Raw genomic sequence first — 17228 nt, 5'->3', positions numbered from 1 at the left:
GAAACAATTGCTTAATTAAACTTTAATTAAGGATATAAAGAGTAATAGAATGAGGATAGCTCAGTAGGAAAATTCAGTGGAGAAAAGAGGCTGAAATAAGGATAGCTCAGTGAGGAAATTCAGTGGAGAAAAGAGGCTGAATAATTCAGCCAGAAGGTAAGAGAAAGAACGACATGGTGAGACCAAGTTTCGGTGAACAAGGCCCGCACTTTATTTTCCAAAGTAGTTTTTATACCTTAAGTTATGCATAGAGGATAATGGGGGAAGGGGTAGAGTCATGCAGTAAGCCAGGCTTTCTTCCTGCAAACTTATCATATGCAAAAGCTTAGGTGATTTGCATTATCTTCTGGCCGGAGGCCTTTTTCTCTAAAGGTGATTATTCTCAAGTCAGGCGCCAGCCTCAAAAAGCATTAGATAAAGTTGCATTCCTACAGAGCAAAGGTGTGGTGGGCTATAACAAGAAAAATAATTAACTCAAGGGTCCCAGGTTACAAACATTAAAGCTACTACTTACACCAACTATATTAATCAATACACTGCCAGGGACACAGCAGGTAAGGGATATGGAAACTTAGCAGCAAACATTGGCCCAACAAGTGAAAATCCCTTCACCAATACAATTTCTAATCAATCTTTTAACTACTCAAAAGAATCTGTGTTTAGACAGTTTAGAACATCTCCTGCCTCTCACAGTTGGGAGGCTCTGAACAATCACATGTGGCGGAAAAACCTATTCAGGCAGGCTAGAGGATTTCAAAAAGGGAGTTTGTAGGTTAAACACTGTCACACCCAGGAATTATTAACTGGAGCTGTAAGCTAACTCTTTTTTCAGAGAGGTCGTGGGGGACAGCCCCCCGTAAAGTCAGAGGTGTAGGTGAAAGCACAAAGCAGAAAGTAGGCAGACTCTGGTTTTGGGGTAGATTGCTCGAGAATTTCAGGAGACTCCTGAGGCTTGATCCCGCCTTTGCGTATGCCAAGCCTCCTTCCTCATTCACGCTGGCTACCGGCAGAGATAGAATTCCAGTTGAGCTATTCCAGATCCTGAAAAGTGCTGCACTCAATATGCAATATGCACTCAATATGCAATATGCCGGCTCCCGGCAGTGTATAGTCTATTTTTTTTTTTGCCCAAAATGTTGTCTGTTAGACTTTCTTATCCCAAGAATTGAAACACTTCCCCACCCTCTATCTGCTGTGGTTATTTTTTCATTAATTTTGACTGGTGAACACTTTTTTTTTGGTGAACACCTTTGATTTAAGAACTCAGATTTTTCTTTAGCCTGGAAACATCTTCTCCTATTTTTCCTTTGACTATTGCTTTTTGATCTTTCCTTCTATGATTCTTATTGTTTATTGAAGGAATTTGGCCTCCATGGGCCTTATCTTTTTGTACATTAATTCTTTTTTTAAACTTTTTTTAAACATTGAAGTATAATTACAGTGTTGTGTTAGCTTCTATTGTACAACATAGTGAGTCAGCTCTGTGTATAAATATATCCCCTCCCTCTTGGACCTCCTTTCTCATCCCCCACCTCTCTGGATCATCACAGAGCACCAAGTTGACCTCCCTGCTTGCACATTCATTTTAATTGCTTCATCATTTTACTCTTTGTCCTCGGAAATCTTGTTGGGTCTTTTGATTCACTAATTTCATTTCTGTGATAGCCATTTCACTGTTCCCTGCTTTTATTAAGCAACCTTAAAATTTGAAAGTCATGCTTTCCAGTGCCAACAACTTATCTCCAATTGCTTCTCTGAGACACCAATAAAAATACTGCCTCCTTTTGTTTTATAGAGTTATCAACCTCTCCTTCCTGTACAGCTACATTCTTCCTTCAATTCCTCTTCTTTTACCTACCCCCAATGTCAGGCAGCAAAATCAATTTTCCCTGTACTTTTCCATCTCACTCATCCAGTGTGTAATAGTTATTTGTTTATTTGTTGCCTCACTTGTTCCCCTAGGAGCTCCCTAAGAATATATCCATATTTTTTCATTTTTCTATCACAGCACCAGACACAATGCCCTGATGCCTTAGGTCCTCAATGAAAGATTGTTGAGTTGAACTGTGTGTTGTTTCTTCAAAGTGGGTGGCAGCTAAGAAGGGCATGAGGGATCTTTTCGAGGTGATGTACCATGTCGTGCTTAGTAATTCAGTCATGTCTGACTCTTTGTGACCCCATGAACCCCAGCCCACCTCTGTCCATGGGGATTCTCCAGGCAAGAATACTGGAGTGGGTTGCCATGCCCTCCTCCAAGGGATCTTCCCAACCCAGGGATCAAACCCAGATCTTCCCCATTGCAGGTGTATTCTTTACCATCTGAGCCACCAGGGAAGATAGAAATGTTCTAAAACTGCAACACAGTGATGTTTGCGCACCACTACAAAAATTACTACAAGTCATTGACTTGTACACTGAAAACTTGTGCGTTTGAGGACATGTAAGTATAATTTAATAAAGTCATATCTGAAAAAAGACAACCAATGGCAAAGATGTGCCAAAGCCATTGTTGATGTTAGAAAACTGAACAAGGCTATAAATAGTAGGGATTTTTTTTTAATATTATGTCTTAATGTTAATCACTGTTACCTGCAAGAGGATTCGTTGGGTAAAAGGTTGTTGACTTATCAGATATGAAACTCCCAGATGTCTGTCCTCTTAACATGGAATGTTAAATATTAATACTTTCAACTGGGTTGCCAATTCCATTCCATTCTAAGTTTTTGCCTAGAGCCCTATACTAAGAAGGACTATAAATCAATGTCTGAATGCAGTGGTATAGGATGTGACAGGTTAGAAAATCGGCCAGGAATTTGAGGGAACAGAGTTGTATCTGCCATCTGCTACCTGTCTGATGTCACCCAGCCAGCCATGGGAGGTGAGAAATTATCAAGAAAGTGGAATGGAACCTTTTGTTTTGTAATATAGGAAAGTAAGAGGGTAATGGCCTGGTCTCTCTCTGTCTGCCTCTCCTTTGGGCCACATACACAGGATAACCATGAACCAGTGTATTAATCAGCTAGAGTTACTGTAAAGAAGGACTACAAACTGGGTGTTTTCAACAGCAATTCCAGGAGCTAGAAGTCCACCATCAAGGTGTCTGTCCCCTGCCTGCTGCTGTGATGAAGTCATTGAAATGTTCCCAATGTTTCTTTGTGTCTTGCAGAGGCTTTCTGAGTAAAGCTTTCCTGAGAGGAGGCCCAGATGGTCCCAGCATCCGTGTGATGAAAGGAGAGATCACATTCTCCCAGGTGCAGTGACGTCTCATAGACCCCCTTGAGGAGATGTTCTGTGCCTACACACCCATCTTCCCCCGCTACCCATAAGCTCCGTGAGGGCAGGACGTCTTCTGACTCATCCATTTACCCCTTATAACACTTAACTCACAAGACTGGTGTGGAGACATTTCAGGCTGGTTTACTGTCTCTTTGAGCCAAACAGAGGGGCATGCATCAGTGACTAGGAGATTTCCCAAGCCGTTGAAGATGTGTGCCAGGGAATTACAGCAGCCAGAGTAGCTTTTTTTCCCTCTTAAGCTGTAGTTAAATACACATCACATGAAATTTACCACCGTGATCATTTTTAAGTATACAATGCAGTAATGTTATGTATATTCATGTTAGGTAACCAAATCCACCATCCATCTCCAGAACTGTTTTTAAAAAAATTTTTAAGTTAATATATTGTATTTTCTTTCTTTCTTTCTTTTTCAGTCACATGGAATGTGGGATCTTAGTTCCCCCACCAGGGATTGACCCTGCACTCTGTGCTGTGGAAACTGAGTCTTATCCATTGGACCACCAAGAAAGTCCCAGAATTCTTTTTATCTTCAAAAACTGAAACTCTATACCCATTAAACAGCAACTTCCCAGCCCTCCTTACCTCCAGCCCCTGGCAACCACTATTGAATTTTCCATGTATTTGGCTACTCTAGATACTTTATATGGGCTTCCCTGGTGGCTCAGATGGTAAAGAATCTGCCTGCCTATGCAGAAGACCTGGGTTGCATCCCTGGGTCGGAAAGATCCCCTGAAGGAGGAAATGGCAAGCCACTCCAGTATTCTTGCCTGGAGAATCCCATGCATAGAGAGAGGTGCCTTGTAGGCTACAGTCCCTGGGGTCACAAAGAATAGGGCACAACTGAAGTAACTAACACTCATGCAATATTTGTCCTCTTGTGACTGGCGTATTTCACTTTGCATGAAGTCTTCAAGTTTCATCCATACTGTAGCATGTGTCACCATTTCCTTCTTTCTAAGGCTGAATGGTATTCCACTGTATGGATAGAGCACACTCTGTTTATCCATTCGTCTTTCAAAGGATGTTTGGGTTGCTTTCTCCTTTTAGTTATCGTGAACAGTGCTGCTATGAACATGAGTGTACAAATATCTGTTTGAAACCTTGCTTTCAGTTTTTCTGGGTATACATCCAGAAATGGGATGGCTAGATCATAGGGCAGTTTCACTTTTTAATTTTTTGAGAAACCACCATATGATTTTCCATAGTGGCTGCACCATTTTACATTTCTGTGCAACACACCCAAGGTTACCAGTATTTCCATATACTTGCCAACTTATTATTTTCGTGTTTTTTTTTTTTTTTTTTTTAATGGTAGTCATCCTTAGAGTAGTTGTTTTCAGGCCAAGCCACTGGGTCAGAGGCAGTTTTGCTAATTAATAACTATGTGATGGGTGGACTTTGGAATCTAGGGACAGAATGTGGGTCACGGCTCCCACTTACAGATGTGTGAGCACACCAAGTCACAGAAGCTCTCAAAGTCAGTTTTGCCATCTATAAAATGAGACAAATAACACTGTCCATCTCCTAGGTTGTTTTGAAGATTGAAAAGTGCTTAGCACAGTGCTTGTCATGTAATAAGTGCTTAAGAAATAGTGGTTATTATTATTACTACAACCTTAACTTTTTTAATTTGTGCATGCTCAGTCGCTTTGGTCGTGTCCAACTCTTTTGTGACCCTATGGGCTGTAGCCCACCAGGCTTCTCTGTCCATGGGATTTCCCAGGGAAGAATAATGGAGTGGGTTGACATTTCCTCCTCCAGGGTAATCTTCCCATCCCAGCGATCAAACTCAAGTCTCCTGCTTGTGCTGCCATTTTAAAAAAATGCCACAGACTAGGTGACTTAAACAACAAAAATTGATTTTCTCAGAGGTCTAGAGGTAGAATCCCAGGATCAAGGTGTCAGCAAGGCTGGTTTCTCCTGAGGCCTCTCTCATTTGCTTGCAAATGGCCTCCTTTTCCCTGTCCAGACACATTGGTCCCTTTGTGTGTATCTGTGTCCTGATCTCCTGTTCTTTAAAGGACACCCATCAGATTGGATTAGGGCCCCCGGTGACCTCATTTTACCTTAGGGAAGTGAGTGAGTGAAAGTCACTCAGTTGTGTCTGACTTTTGGTGACCCCATGCACTGTAGCCCGCCAGGCTCCTCTGTCTGTGGGATTCTCCAGGCAAGAATATTGGAGTGGGTTGCCATTCCCTTCTCCAGGGGATCTTCCCAACCCTGGAATCAAACCCAGGTCTTTCGCATTGCAAGTGGATTCTTTACCATCTGAGCTACCTTAATAATTCTATAAAGACCCTCTCACCAACGACATCACATTCCAAGGTCCTAGGATTTAGGACTTCAACATGAATTTGGAGGAAACAAAAGTAGGCTCATAATAGGGATGTTTGAGTAGTTTCCAACTGGGAGCTCTTGGGAATATCACTGTTAGAACACTTTGGCTCATGTCTTTTGACATGTGTAGACAATTTCCACTGGGTATGTGTACAGGCCCCTAATGCTGAGAAAAGACCCTGATGCTGGGAAAGATTGAGGGCAGAAGGAGAAGGGGGTGGCAGAGAATGAGATGGTTGGATGGCATCACCAACTAAATGGACGTGAGTTTGAGCAAACTCCGGGAGATAGTGAAGGACAGGGAAGCTCAGTGTACTGCAGTCTGTGGGTCTGCAAAGAGTCGGACATGACTGAGTACGAACAATAATGTGTCCAGGAACAGATCTGGTGGATCACAGGCAATGAGTGTCTTCAGATTAAGTACGTGCTGCCCAAAGCTTTCCCAAGTGGTTGTACCGACTGACAGTCCCTCATCAATTCACTTTTGCAGTGGGTGCCATTCATGGAAGAAGACTGCAGGAAGTGCTCCAAGGACTGTGGAATCTGCCTCCCAGAGAATTTCTCTATAAAGCAAATCTTTGAGAAGATACTTTCATCAAGAAAGATCAACTACCCCATGCTTCAGGCAGCTGTCACTCTCAAACAGAAGGGTAAGGATTCAATACTGGCCATTCTCTGACCTAATTGCAACGGAACTGTTGGGAAGGTCAGGTTGTAGTATGTTGAAATGTGGTTGGAGATCAGGAATTTTCTGGGCCTAGATGGAAAGCTGTTCTTCAAACACAGCTTCAAAGTAAGTTTTAGGAAATGGCCAAAATCAGCACTATCAGAATACCTGTAAGAAAGAATTTTGTTTAATTAGCAATTTATGCTTCATGAGCAAAATTCTCCCCCTACCATGTTACCAGTAATGACCTGAATGACCCAACCTCTTGTTACAGTGATTAGAAAACAAAGCCTTTTTATTTTGTTTTGTTTTGATTGTGCCATGAAACACAGAAGATCTAAGTTCCCCAACCAGAAATCAAACCCACACCCCCTGCAGTGGAAGCCCATAGTCTTAACCACTGGACCACCAAGGAAGTCCCAAAAACAAGACCTTTTAAGCAACCATGATTTTCTCAACCTCTTCATGTCACAGTTGTTGAGCTATATGAGCTGGCTGACATGGGTTCAAGTGGTGTCAAATAGTCTAGGACATGCGGTCATGTCCACTCAATAGGCATTCACTTATTTATCAGAGAAATTTTAACTGTTAATTACAAAGATGATTTAAAATATGGAGAAATGCTTTAAACAGGAGGTTAAATAATAAAAGCAGAATGGTAAAAGTGTCAGAACACTAAGATTACACTTATGTAAAAATGCAGTTGGGTATAAAGAAGAAAAGGGCTTCCCAGGTGGCACTAGTGATAAAGAACCCACCTGCCAGTGCAGAAGACTTGGGTTTGATCACTGGGTCTGGATGATTCCCTGGAGGGAAAGCATGGCAACCCACTCCAGTATTCTTGCCTGGAGAATCCCATGGACAGAGGAGCCTGGAGGGCTACAGTCCATAGAGTGGCAAAGAGTCAGACACAACTGAACACACACACACACACACACACAAACAACACACACACTAACAAAGTTTGCAGTAACGTGGACTGGGAGGAGGGTGGAGGGTTGGAGTGGCAGTCAGAAGGTGGGATTCTAGGCCTTGCTTGGCTCTTCCTGTACTGTGTGGCTCTGGGCAGGGTAGAATTTGTCTGAGCTTTCATTTTCCTGTTGGTAAAGGTGGGATGGTAAGGCCTACCCTGCCTGCCCCAAAGGCGTAAGGATCAAAGGGGCTGATGAAAGTTAAAACACTTTGATCAGATGAGCTGACAAATGTCACAACTTCTTGCTCTGCAATTGCAAGGAATGAAGGGATGTATCATCTCCATCCAAAAGCCCTTGGTACACACCACTAGCTGGCTCTCATGTCTGCATCAGAAGGGGCGGATGGGTAAAGATGGTGCTTTTCCAACTTGTCAGTTGAGAAGCCGGGCATCAGGAGATTGATGTAAGTGAGCAGAAACCTGTTTGGCCCCATCTTTGGGGCCCCCTCAGTGGGACACCCTGAGCTTCACAGAGCAAAGTTCTGTAGCTGGCCGATTCATTGGCACCTTCTTGCTTAGGATTTACAACCTGCATCCTCACCAACACTTGGCTGGATGACAGCGCAGAGAGAGGCAGCCTGGCCCAGGTGTTGTGTGAGCTCAAGCCACACTTTGATTTCCTGATTGAGTCATGCCAGATTGGAATGGTCAAGCCTGACCCTCAGATCTACAAGTTTGTGCTGGACACCTTGAAGATCAGCCCCAGTGAGGTATGTGGACACTGCCTTTCGATGGAAAAGAATGTTCTAGAGTGATTGCAATCAAGAAAAATTGAGGGACCTTCCCTAGAGAGTCCAATGGTTAAGAATCTGCCTTCCAATGCAGGGGACACAGGTTCAGTGATGTGGGGTAACTAAGCCCGAACACCCCAGTGGAGAGATCCAGGGTACCACAACTAAGACTTGATGCAGCCAAATAAACAAATAAATTTTAAAAACATTAAAGAGGTGTGAACAGGTAGGGGACACCTGGGACTTGGCAGAGTGGTCCAATGTCCAGCGGCAGGAGCGACTTCTCCCAGGCCAGGACTTCTAAAGGGTTTTCACCTGCCCCTTCAGCCTAGGAAGTTCTACCAGAGATGGCCCTCTGGTTGACCTCTATGCCTCTTGCAGGACCTTGGTTAAAACAGGCATTATTGTCCAGACCCTTCAGAATGGCTTCCCAGGTGGCACTGGTGGTGAAGAACCCACCTGCCAATGCAGTGAGACTTCAGAGATGCGGGTTCAATCCCTTGGTTGGGAAGATACCCTGGAGAGCTTGGTTAAAACAGTCATTATTGTCCAAAGCTGCCAGACCAGCTGCCTGCATTTACCTATAAAGAAACATAGACCCTGGGAGACTTTCCCAAAACCACAGGCTAGTCAGTGTCACCCAACCAAAGGCTGTACAGGAAGGGGATCCAATACTGCAGGAGTCTCCTTGTAGGCACCCCCGCACCCCTAAATCCTGCCTTCGTGCCATCTCTAGATTATTTGGTCTGAAATGTTGTTTTTGTTGTATTTCACTACTCTATTCTCCACAAACGTAATTGGACCAAGACAAATTCCTCTCTGACACTTTCCTGTTGGCCCCTTTCACCCATAAGCTGATCGTTTGACACACGGACTCTCTAGTTGTGGTGTGAGAGCTCAGCAGTTGCAGAGTCCGGCTTAGTTGCTTTACAGCATGTGGGATCTTAGTTCCCTGACCAGGGATCTAACCAGTGTCCCCTGCATTGCAAGGCAGATTCTTAACCACTGGACCACCAGGGAAAGTGCCAAAGGATCATTTTTTTTTTTTTTTTTAATTTAGATCTGATCTATTCAGAATTTATATAGAGAATAAGTGAAAGAAGGAATAACTTTTCTTCCCCCCAAACAGTTGAAATATTTAATCTTTTAAGTAATCCTTTTCCTTACCAACTGGGCATGACAATTTTATTAGAAACTAAATTCTCATTTGAGTCTCATATGAGTCTATTCCTAGACGCTTCTATTTCATTAATATGTTTATTCTTTTCTAGAACAAAACTTTTTCTTTTTATACCTTTTATAGCTTCATATTTTATGAAACCTTTTATTATATGACCTTATTATAGGTCTATTCCAAACATTTTTTTGGAGGGAGTCTATTCATACATGTTGATTTTCCTAGATGAATTTTAAGTTTCATCTGGTAAGTTTATATGCATCTTTCATCTTCTTACAGTTTCAGATTCAGGGAACATGTGTATCTAACTATGTGTTTATATGTATGCTTACATAATTAAATTAATTACAAAATTTATTTTAAGAGTGAACAGTTACATGGAGAGAAAAATACTCAATATTTTATCAATCTTATCATGAGATTACTAATCCTTTTTTTCTCTTTTAAGATTTTTTTATATGGACCATTTTTAGTCTTTATTGAATTTGTTACATTGCTTCTGTTTTACGTTTTGGTTTTTTGGCTGAGACGCTTGTGGGATCTTAGACCCCTGACCAGGGATAGAACCCACACCCCCTGCATTGGAAGGCAAAGTCTTAACCCCTGGACTGTCAGGGAAGTCCTGAGATTACTAATTCTTAACCTCAGTCACTGTCCACATTGTAGCATATTTCAGGCTAATGGCCCTCATGCTTCAGTTTTGCTTTGATCAAACTAACGCTACCATCCATGCTCTTTGCATTCAGGTGGTTTTCTTAGATAACTTCGAAACTAATCTGAAGCCGGCCCATGAGATGGGGATGGTCACCATTTTCGTCCACGACACTGATGCAGCCCTGAAGGAGCTAGAGAAAGTAACCGGGGTGCAGGTAACTTTCCAGCTGTGCCGAGTCGGATTTCCAGTCACTTGCCTATGTTCAGCCATGCTCAGCAAAACACGCGGAGTTCCAGGCGAGGAACTCCTGGGTGGAAGACTGTTACCCTTCCTGTAACCAGCATGATGTCTGTGACAAACTTCCTAGTTCCTTCTCTGCAATCAGTGAACAGGGAACGGATGCTCGGAGAGCAAGAATCTATATTGGTCAGAGGCAGGGGACCAAGACTAGAGCCAGGCCCTCAGAGTCACATATTCAGAGTAAATACTAAGAATGTCACTGCTGGGTCCTCCCCTGAGGTGGTCAGGAGCCCTGTTCTTCTCTCATCTGCCTGGTGATGCTACTGGCACTCAGGCATAGTGATTTAGTTCCACCTGGGCCACACCCTCTTGGCAGTCAGAGGGAAGGCTCCAAAGTTAACCTGTTCCTCTCTCAGGAGGCAGGGAGGCCCACCAAGATGCTGCTGGGGGCTGCTAGAGGTTAGCCTGCTCTGCCAGAGAGGAGGTATCTTTTGTTCTTTTAAAAATAAACTTATTTATTTGCCTGTATCAAGTCTTAGTTGCCATATACGTTCTTTCTGACACTTAATGCCACCAAATGTGTGAAGGTTTTTCCCCACATCAAGCAGTTCTCTGCTGTTGGGCTCCTTCAATGGACCGGAACCTGGTGGTCCAGAGTCAACGACAAGAAAGTGAAAGAAGGAAAGAGGCTAATATTCCCTGGGTTATGCAGCTGGCCTTCACGCTCCAGGGAATAAGCCAGAAATAGAGAGAGAGATGGGAATACCAGACCACCTGACCTGCCTCTTAAGAAATCTGTATCCAGGTCAGGAAGCAACAGTTAGAACTGGACATGGAACAACAGACTGGTTCCAAATAGGAAAAGGAGTCCGTCAAGGCTGTATATTGTCACCCTGCTTATTTAACTTATATGCAGAATACATCATGAGAAACGCTGGACTGGAAGAAACACAAGCTGGAATCAAGATTGCCGGGAGAAATATCAATAACCTCAGATATGCAGATGACACCACCCTTATGGCAGAAAGTGAAGAGGAACTAAAGAGCCTCTTGATGAAAGTGAAAGTGGGAGTAAAAAGTTGGCTTAAAGCCAAACGAAGATCATGGCATCTGGTCCCATCCCTTCATGGGAAATAGATGGGGAAACAGTGGAAACAGTGTCAGACTTTATTTTTCTGGGCTCCAAAATCACTGCAGATGGTGATTGCAGCCATGAAATTAAAAGACGCTTACTCCTTGGAAGGAAAGTTATGACCAACCTAGATAGCATATTCAAAAGCAGAGACATTACTTTGCCAACAAAGGTCTGGCTAGTCAAGGCTATGGTTTTTCCTGTGGTCATGTATCGATGTGAGAGTTGGACTGTGAACAAGGCTGAGCACCAAAGAATTGATGCTTTTGAACTGTGGTGTTGGAGAAGACTCTGCAGAGTCCCTTGGACTGCAAGGAGATCCAACCAGTCCATTCTGAAGGAGATCAGCCCTGGGATTTCTTTGGAAGGAATGATGCTAAAGCTGAAACTCCAGTACTTTGGCCACCTCATGTGAAGAGTTGACTCATTGGAAAAGACTCTGATGCTGGGAGGGATCGGGGGCAGGAGGAGAAGGGGACGACAGAGGATGAGATGGTTGGATGGCATCACTGACTCGATGGACGTGAGTCTGAGTCAACTCTGGAAGTTGGTGATGGACAGGGAGGCCTGGCGTGCTGCGATTCATGGGGTCGCAAAGAGTCGGACATGACTGAGTGACTGAACTGAACTGAACTGAGAGAGAGAGAAAGAAGGAAGGACACGGGGACCCAAGTCTGATGAAACAAGGGTGCGTTATTGAATTCTGTGTGACTATATATACCATATTACAAGGTAGCTTCTTCAGATAAAGATCAAAAGACCAGGCCTTACAAGTTACCAAGGAAACAAAGAGCAGTAGAAGCCATAAGGCCGAAAGGCAATCCATATCAAGAGGGTCGTAGATAATCCCTTTCACTGCCGGGGTCCAGCCCCGGTGGATCCAGGGAATTCGAAGCGGGGACGGCGTTGGCAAGGATCAGGAAACAACTGCTTAATTAAACTTTAATTAAGGATATAAAGAGTAATGGAATAAGGATAGCTCAGTGAGGAAATTCAGTGGAGAAAAGAGGCTGAAATAAGGATAGCTTAGTGAGGAAATTCAGTGGAGAAAAGAGGCTGAATAATTCAGCCAGAAGGTAAGAGAAAGAACGACATGGTGAGACCAAGTTTCAGTGAACAAGGCCCGCACTTTATTTTCCAAAGTAGTTTGTATACCATAAAGTTATGCATAGAGGATAATGGGGGAAGGGGTAGAGTCATGCAGCAAGCCAGGCTTTCTTCCTGCAAACTTATCATATGCAAAAGCTTAGGTGATTTGCATCATCTTCTGGCCCAGAGGCCTGTTAACATTTTAAGAAACTTATTTTTCTCTAAAGGTGATTATTCTAAAGTCAGGCGCCAGCCTCCAAAAAGCATTAGATAAAGTTGCATTCCTACAGAGCAAAGGTGTGGTGGCTATAACAAGAAAAAGAATTAACTCAAGGGTCCCAGGTTACAAACATTAAAGCTACTACTTACACCAATTATATTAATCAATACACTGCCAGGGACACAGCAGATAAGGGATATGGAGACTTAGCAGCAAACATTGGCCCAACAAGTGAAAATCCCTTCACCAATACAATTTCTAATCAATCTTTTAACTGCTCAAAGGAATCTGTATTTAGACAGTTTAGAACATCTCCTGCCTCTCACAGTTGGGAGGCTCTGAGCAATCACATGTGGCCAGAAAAACCTATTCAGGCAGGCTAGAGGACTTCCAAGGGAGTTTGTAGGTTGAAACACTGTCACACCCAGGAATTATTAACTGGAGCTGTAAGCTAACTCTTTTTTCAGAGAGAGGTAGTGGGGGACATCCCTCCGTAAAGTCAGAGGTGTAGGTGAAAGCACAAGGGGGACATCCCTCCGTAAAGTCAGAGGTGTAGGTGAAAGCACAAAGCAGAAAGTAGGCAGACTCTGGTTTTGGGGGTAGATTGCTCGAGAGTTTCCAGGGAGACTCCGGAGGCTTGATCCCGCCTTTGCGTATGCCAAGCCTCCTCCCTCATGACCTTTGCCAGGGGCGGAGCTCGCTCCCCGCATTTCACCACATGGAAAAGCTAATGAAGGAAATCCTATGCAAGAATCCCATCTCTTTGACCTCAGTCCTGGGAGTGGCTTGCCACTCCTCTTGCTCCTATCAGGAACTGATAAGGAACAGAGGGTTCAAGAGAGATAGGAAACAGCACACAGGAATCCTACTGTTAAACATTCCCTAACAATTCCCCCTATTTTATTATATTTGTAAAAAAGGTCCTGACCATTTGAGTTGTTTAGTTTTAACAATTTTTGCAGAAAGGCAATGGTAAACAACAAATATAATTGCCAAGACAATCACCAGAGTTACAGTTCCAGACCCGATGCTGTGGGTGATGCTTTGAAACCATCCTCGTGAGTCTAGCCCAGATAATTGATCGCCTAGTTGTTCAGCCAAAATTTCCAGATTGGTGGATGAGGGCAGACTTTTAAAGAAGGTTTCAAAGATTTCTCTTTGCAATAATTGTACATTCAAAGAGGCATTATCATGTACAGTTTGTAAATGAAATTTTATTTGCTCCCAGTTATAGGCACTATGATTGAATTGAAGAGGAGTAACACAAAACTGAGTAGAATTCCAATCACATTTTAGTATCACTTGGTTTTGTACATCTATTAATTGATCTCCAACCCATTTGATGGCTGTTTTTAGTTCCTGTATTTCATCTTGAATATCCTCATCTTTCTGAGCCTGGGTGGCCCACATGGTATGAGCATCTTTAGTCCAATTTTGGATAAAATTATGTGTTTGAATTGAGGTTTGTAAAGCAACACCAGTGACAGTAGCAGTGGTGCAAATAGATATTAATCCCAAAATGCCAAGAATCAGCCATCCAGTGAATCGTTTAGATCATCTGGGTAATTTAGTAAGTAACTGGGAAGCAAGCCCGGCCATGGGACTTTCTTCCCAGGGCTGCTGGAGATTTACTGGTAACCACAAATTCCATCGAGATCGAAGAATCAAAATGGATTCATTTCTTAAGGAAATACAAGAGTTAAGACAGGTATATAATTTGCAATTTATAAAGTTACAGAACGTAACATCTTATTGAATTGTCAGTTTCCTATGGCTAAAACAAAAGGAAGGGGAATACAAGCTTGTATGAAATATGATTGATTATAGCAAAAGAAATAATTATTATGACTACGACTGATTCCTGTGAAATGTCCAGTCCAAGTTCTTCAGTGCTCACAGCAAGTTTACATAAGTCCCATTGTTCAGGCCCAATTTGTTTATCGAGGACGATGCGGGTACGAAGGGGGTGCCATTCCATCGTCAAGCCAGCCAAGAAGTCCTTTGTTATGGTAACGTTCCATCGTAGCGTTAGTAACGTTCCAAGCCACTTGAGTAGCATAATCACATACAGTGCTATCAATATTATCTGAGCAGTTAGACAACCACGTACCATGGGGGTCCCAAATTGACAATGATGTGGCTAGCCACAAATATTAGTTTTCATGATTTGGCTTGATATTTGTCCCAATGAACAGGAGTATATTTAAAGTTCTTTTTTTTTTTTTCTTTTTTTTTTTTTTAAGTGCATTTTGCTTTATTGTGCTTCACAGATATTATGATTTTTTTTTAGTTTTTTTTTTTTTCTTATAAGTAAACCCTGTACATAATGTTGTTTGTTCTTTCCTTAACTCTTTCCCTACACTTTTAGTATAAACATGGTTCACAGACAAAGAAAGTAAATAGTTTTAGTTTTTTTTTTTTTAAAGTTCTTATAAGTAAACCCTGTACATAATGTTGTTTGTTCTTTTTTAGTTTTTTTTTTTTTTTAAAGTTCTTATAAGTAAACCCCGTACATAATGTTGTTTGTTCTTTCCTTAACTCTTTCCCTACACTTTTAGTATAAACATGGTTCACAGACAAAGAAAGTAAATAGTCCAAGTAAATAGTAAATTGCTGGGGTCCAGCCCCGGCTGATCCAGGGTAAAGGAAGGAGAGACGGCATAGGTGACCTATTTATTTAAACATTTATCAAAGATATAAAGAGTAATAGAATGAGGATAGCTCAGTAGGAAAATTCAGTGAAGAAAAGAGGCTGAAATAAGGATAGCTCAGTGAGGAAATTTAGCGGAGAAAAGAGGCTGAATCATTCAGCCAGAAGGTGAGAGAAAGACCGACATGGGGAGACCAAGTTTCAGTGAACAAGGCCCGCACTTTATTTTCCAAAGTAGTTTGTATACCTTAAGTTATGCATAGAGGATAATGGGGGAAGGGGTAGAGTCATGCAGCAAGCCAGGCTTTCTTCCTGCAAACTTATCATATGCAAAAGCTTAGGTGATTTGCATCATCTTCTGGCCCGGAGGCCTGTTAACATTTTAAGATCCTTTCTTCAGAAAACTAATTTTTCTCTAAAGGTGGTAAGTCAAGCGCCACCCTCCAAAAGCATTAGATAGCAAAGGTGTGGTGGGCTATAACAAGAAAAAGAATTAACTCAAGGGTCCCAGGTTACAAACATTAAAGCTACTATTTACACCAATTATATTAATCAATACACTGCCAGGGACACAGCAGGTAAGGGATATGGAGACTTAGCAGCAAACATTGGCCCAACAAGTGAAAATCCCTTCACCAATACAATTTCTAATCAGTCTTTTAACTGCTCAAAGGAATCTGTATTTAGACAGTTTAGAACATCTCCTGCCTCTCACAGTTGGGAGGCTCTGAACAATCACATGTGCCCAGAAAAACCTATTCAGGCAGGCTAGAGGATTTCCAAAGGAGTTTGTAGGTTAAACACTGTCACACCCAGGAATTATTAACTGAGCTGTAAGCTAACTCTTTTTTCAGAGAGGTAGTGGGGGACAGCCCCCCGTAAAGTCAGAGGTGTAGGTGAAAGCACAAAGCAGAAAGTAGGCAGACTCTGGTTTTGGGGGTAGATGCTCGAGAATTTCCAGGGGGACTCCTGAAGCTCGATCCCGCCTCTGCGTATGCCGAGCCTCCTTCCTCATGACCTTTGTCATGGGCAGAGTTCCTCACGCTGGCTCCCGGCAGTGATAGAATTCCAGTTGAGCTATTCCAGATCCTGAAAGATGATGCTGTGGAAAGTGCTGCACTCAATATGCAATATGCCGGCTCCCAGCATATTGCATATTGAGTGCATATTGCATATTGAGTGCATATTGCATAGTCCAAGCAGTAAATAGTCTAAGCAACATCCGAAAATCCTTTTCGGGAGGCAGGATGAAAGCCCAAGTTTTTTGGCTGACGTTTATACATAATTCCCCTGGGCCCAGGCACAAGGGAAGGAGGTCATAGCCTAAAGAAATGTTAATTCTTTTTCCCTCCTCGCTAGAGTGTGAGGTCCCTTGCACATTCCAGGGAAGGGGTATCTGGGTAGAGTCATTGGTTGATATGGTTGGTCCTTTCTCCATCCATTCTGCGACCTGCAATAAAAGGGGGTTGGGTAAACCCAGTAAGTATGATTTGTTAATCCAGCTACAGTGGGGGTCGTTCAGGCCAACAGATCGAGCATAGCGATAAGAAGGTTTTCAGGACCTGAGGCATTCCCTGTGGAGAAACCAGATTTTCATCTTGATTAGTAAGGGTTTTTATCTGTCCCCAAGAGGGGCGGTCATAAGGTTGATGTCGCCCAGGGCAGTGCTCCTGGAGATCTTTAAAGCCGACATGGCCCGTATTGGAATTTCTTCCTCCTCGGATTTTTGTTGTTTTGTCTCCATTTTGAATGCCGGGGTCCCCCTTAGGTCAAATTTTCCGAAGAGGGAGCCATGTGAGTTCATTGGATCCATCTGGGGAAATACAAGCATAGCCCTTTCCCTGTAAGATTAATTTCCCAGATTTCCATTGTTTATTGAACCCATCTTGATACCAAATGGGCAGAGGAAGAGAAGTGTCCTTCAGGTCCTCGAAATGTTTTTTAGCTCTTGTCAAGATACCTCTTTGTGGTAAGTGTGAAAAACTTAAAACAAATAAAGCTGTATTAACAATAGTTATAGGTTTAGGGAATATCTATGTTGGAATCTAGTAGAGTCT

The 17228-nt window shown here is 42.7% G+C and overlaps 1 protein-coding gene across 2 annotated transcripts in view; it reads left to right on the top strand.

Moving 5' to 3' along the window:
- The window catches only part of EPHX2 (epoxide hydrolase 2), a 91555-nt gene that overhangs the window by 20703 nt on the left and 53624 nt on the right, over nt 1-17228 (top strand). For both annotated transcript variants that reach the window (XM_070375479.1, XM_005903008.3), the window contains exons 2-5: nt 3167-3251; nt 6128-6287; nt 7797-7987; nt 9932-10054. In XM_070375479.1, coding sequence (XP_070231580.1) covers nt 3167-3251; nt 6128-6287; nt 7797-7987; nt 9932-10054 — 559 coding nt within the window. The remainder of the gene's footprint in view (nt 1-3166; nt 3252-6127; nt 6288-7796; nt 7988-9931; nt 10055-17228) is intronic.

This window comes from Bos mutus, chromosome 8, assembly GCF_027580195.1.
Source record: "Bos mutus isolate GX-2022 chromosome 8, NWIPB_WYAK_1.1, whole genome shotgun sequence".
NCBI classification, from domain to species: Eukaryota; Metazoa; Chordata; class Mammalia; order Artiodactyla; family Bovidae; genus Bos; species Bos mutus.
The sequence above is the reverse complement of the archived record's forward strand: the minus strand, read 5'-3'. Positions and strand labels throughout refer to the sequence as shown.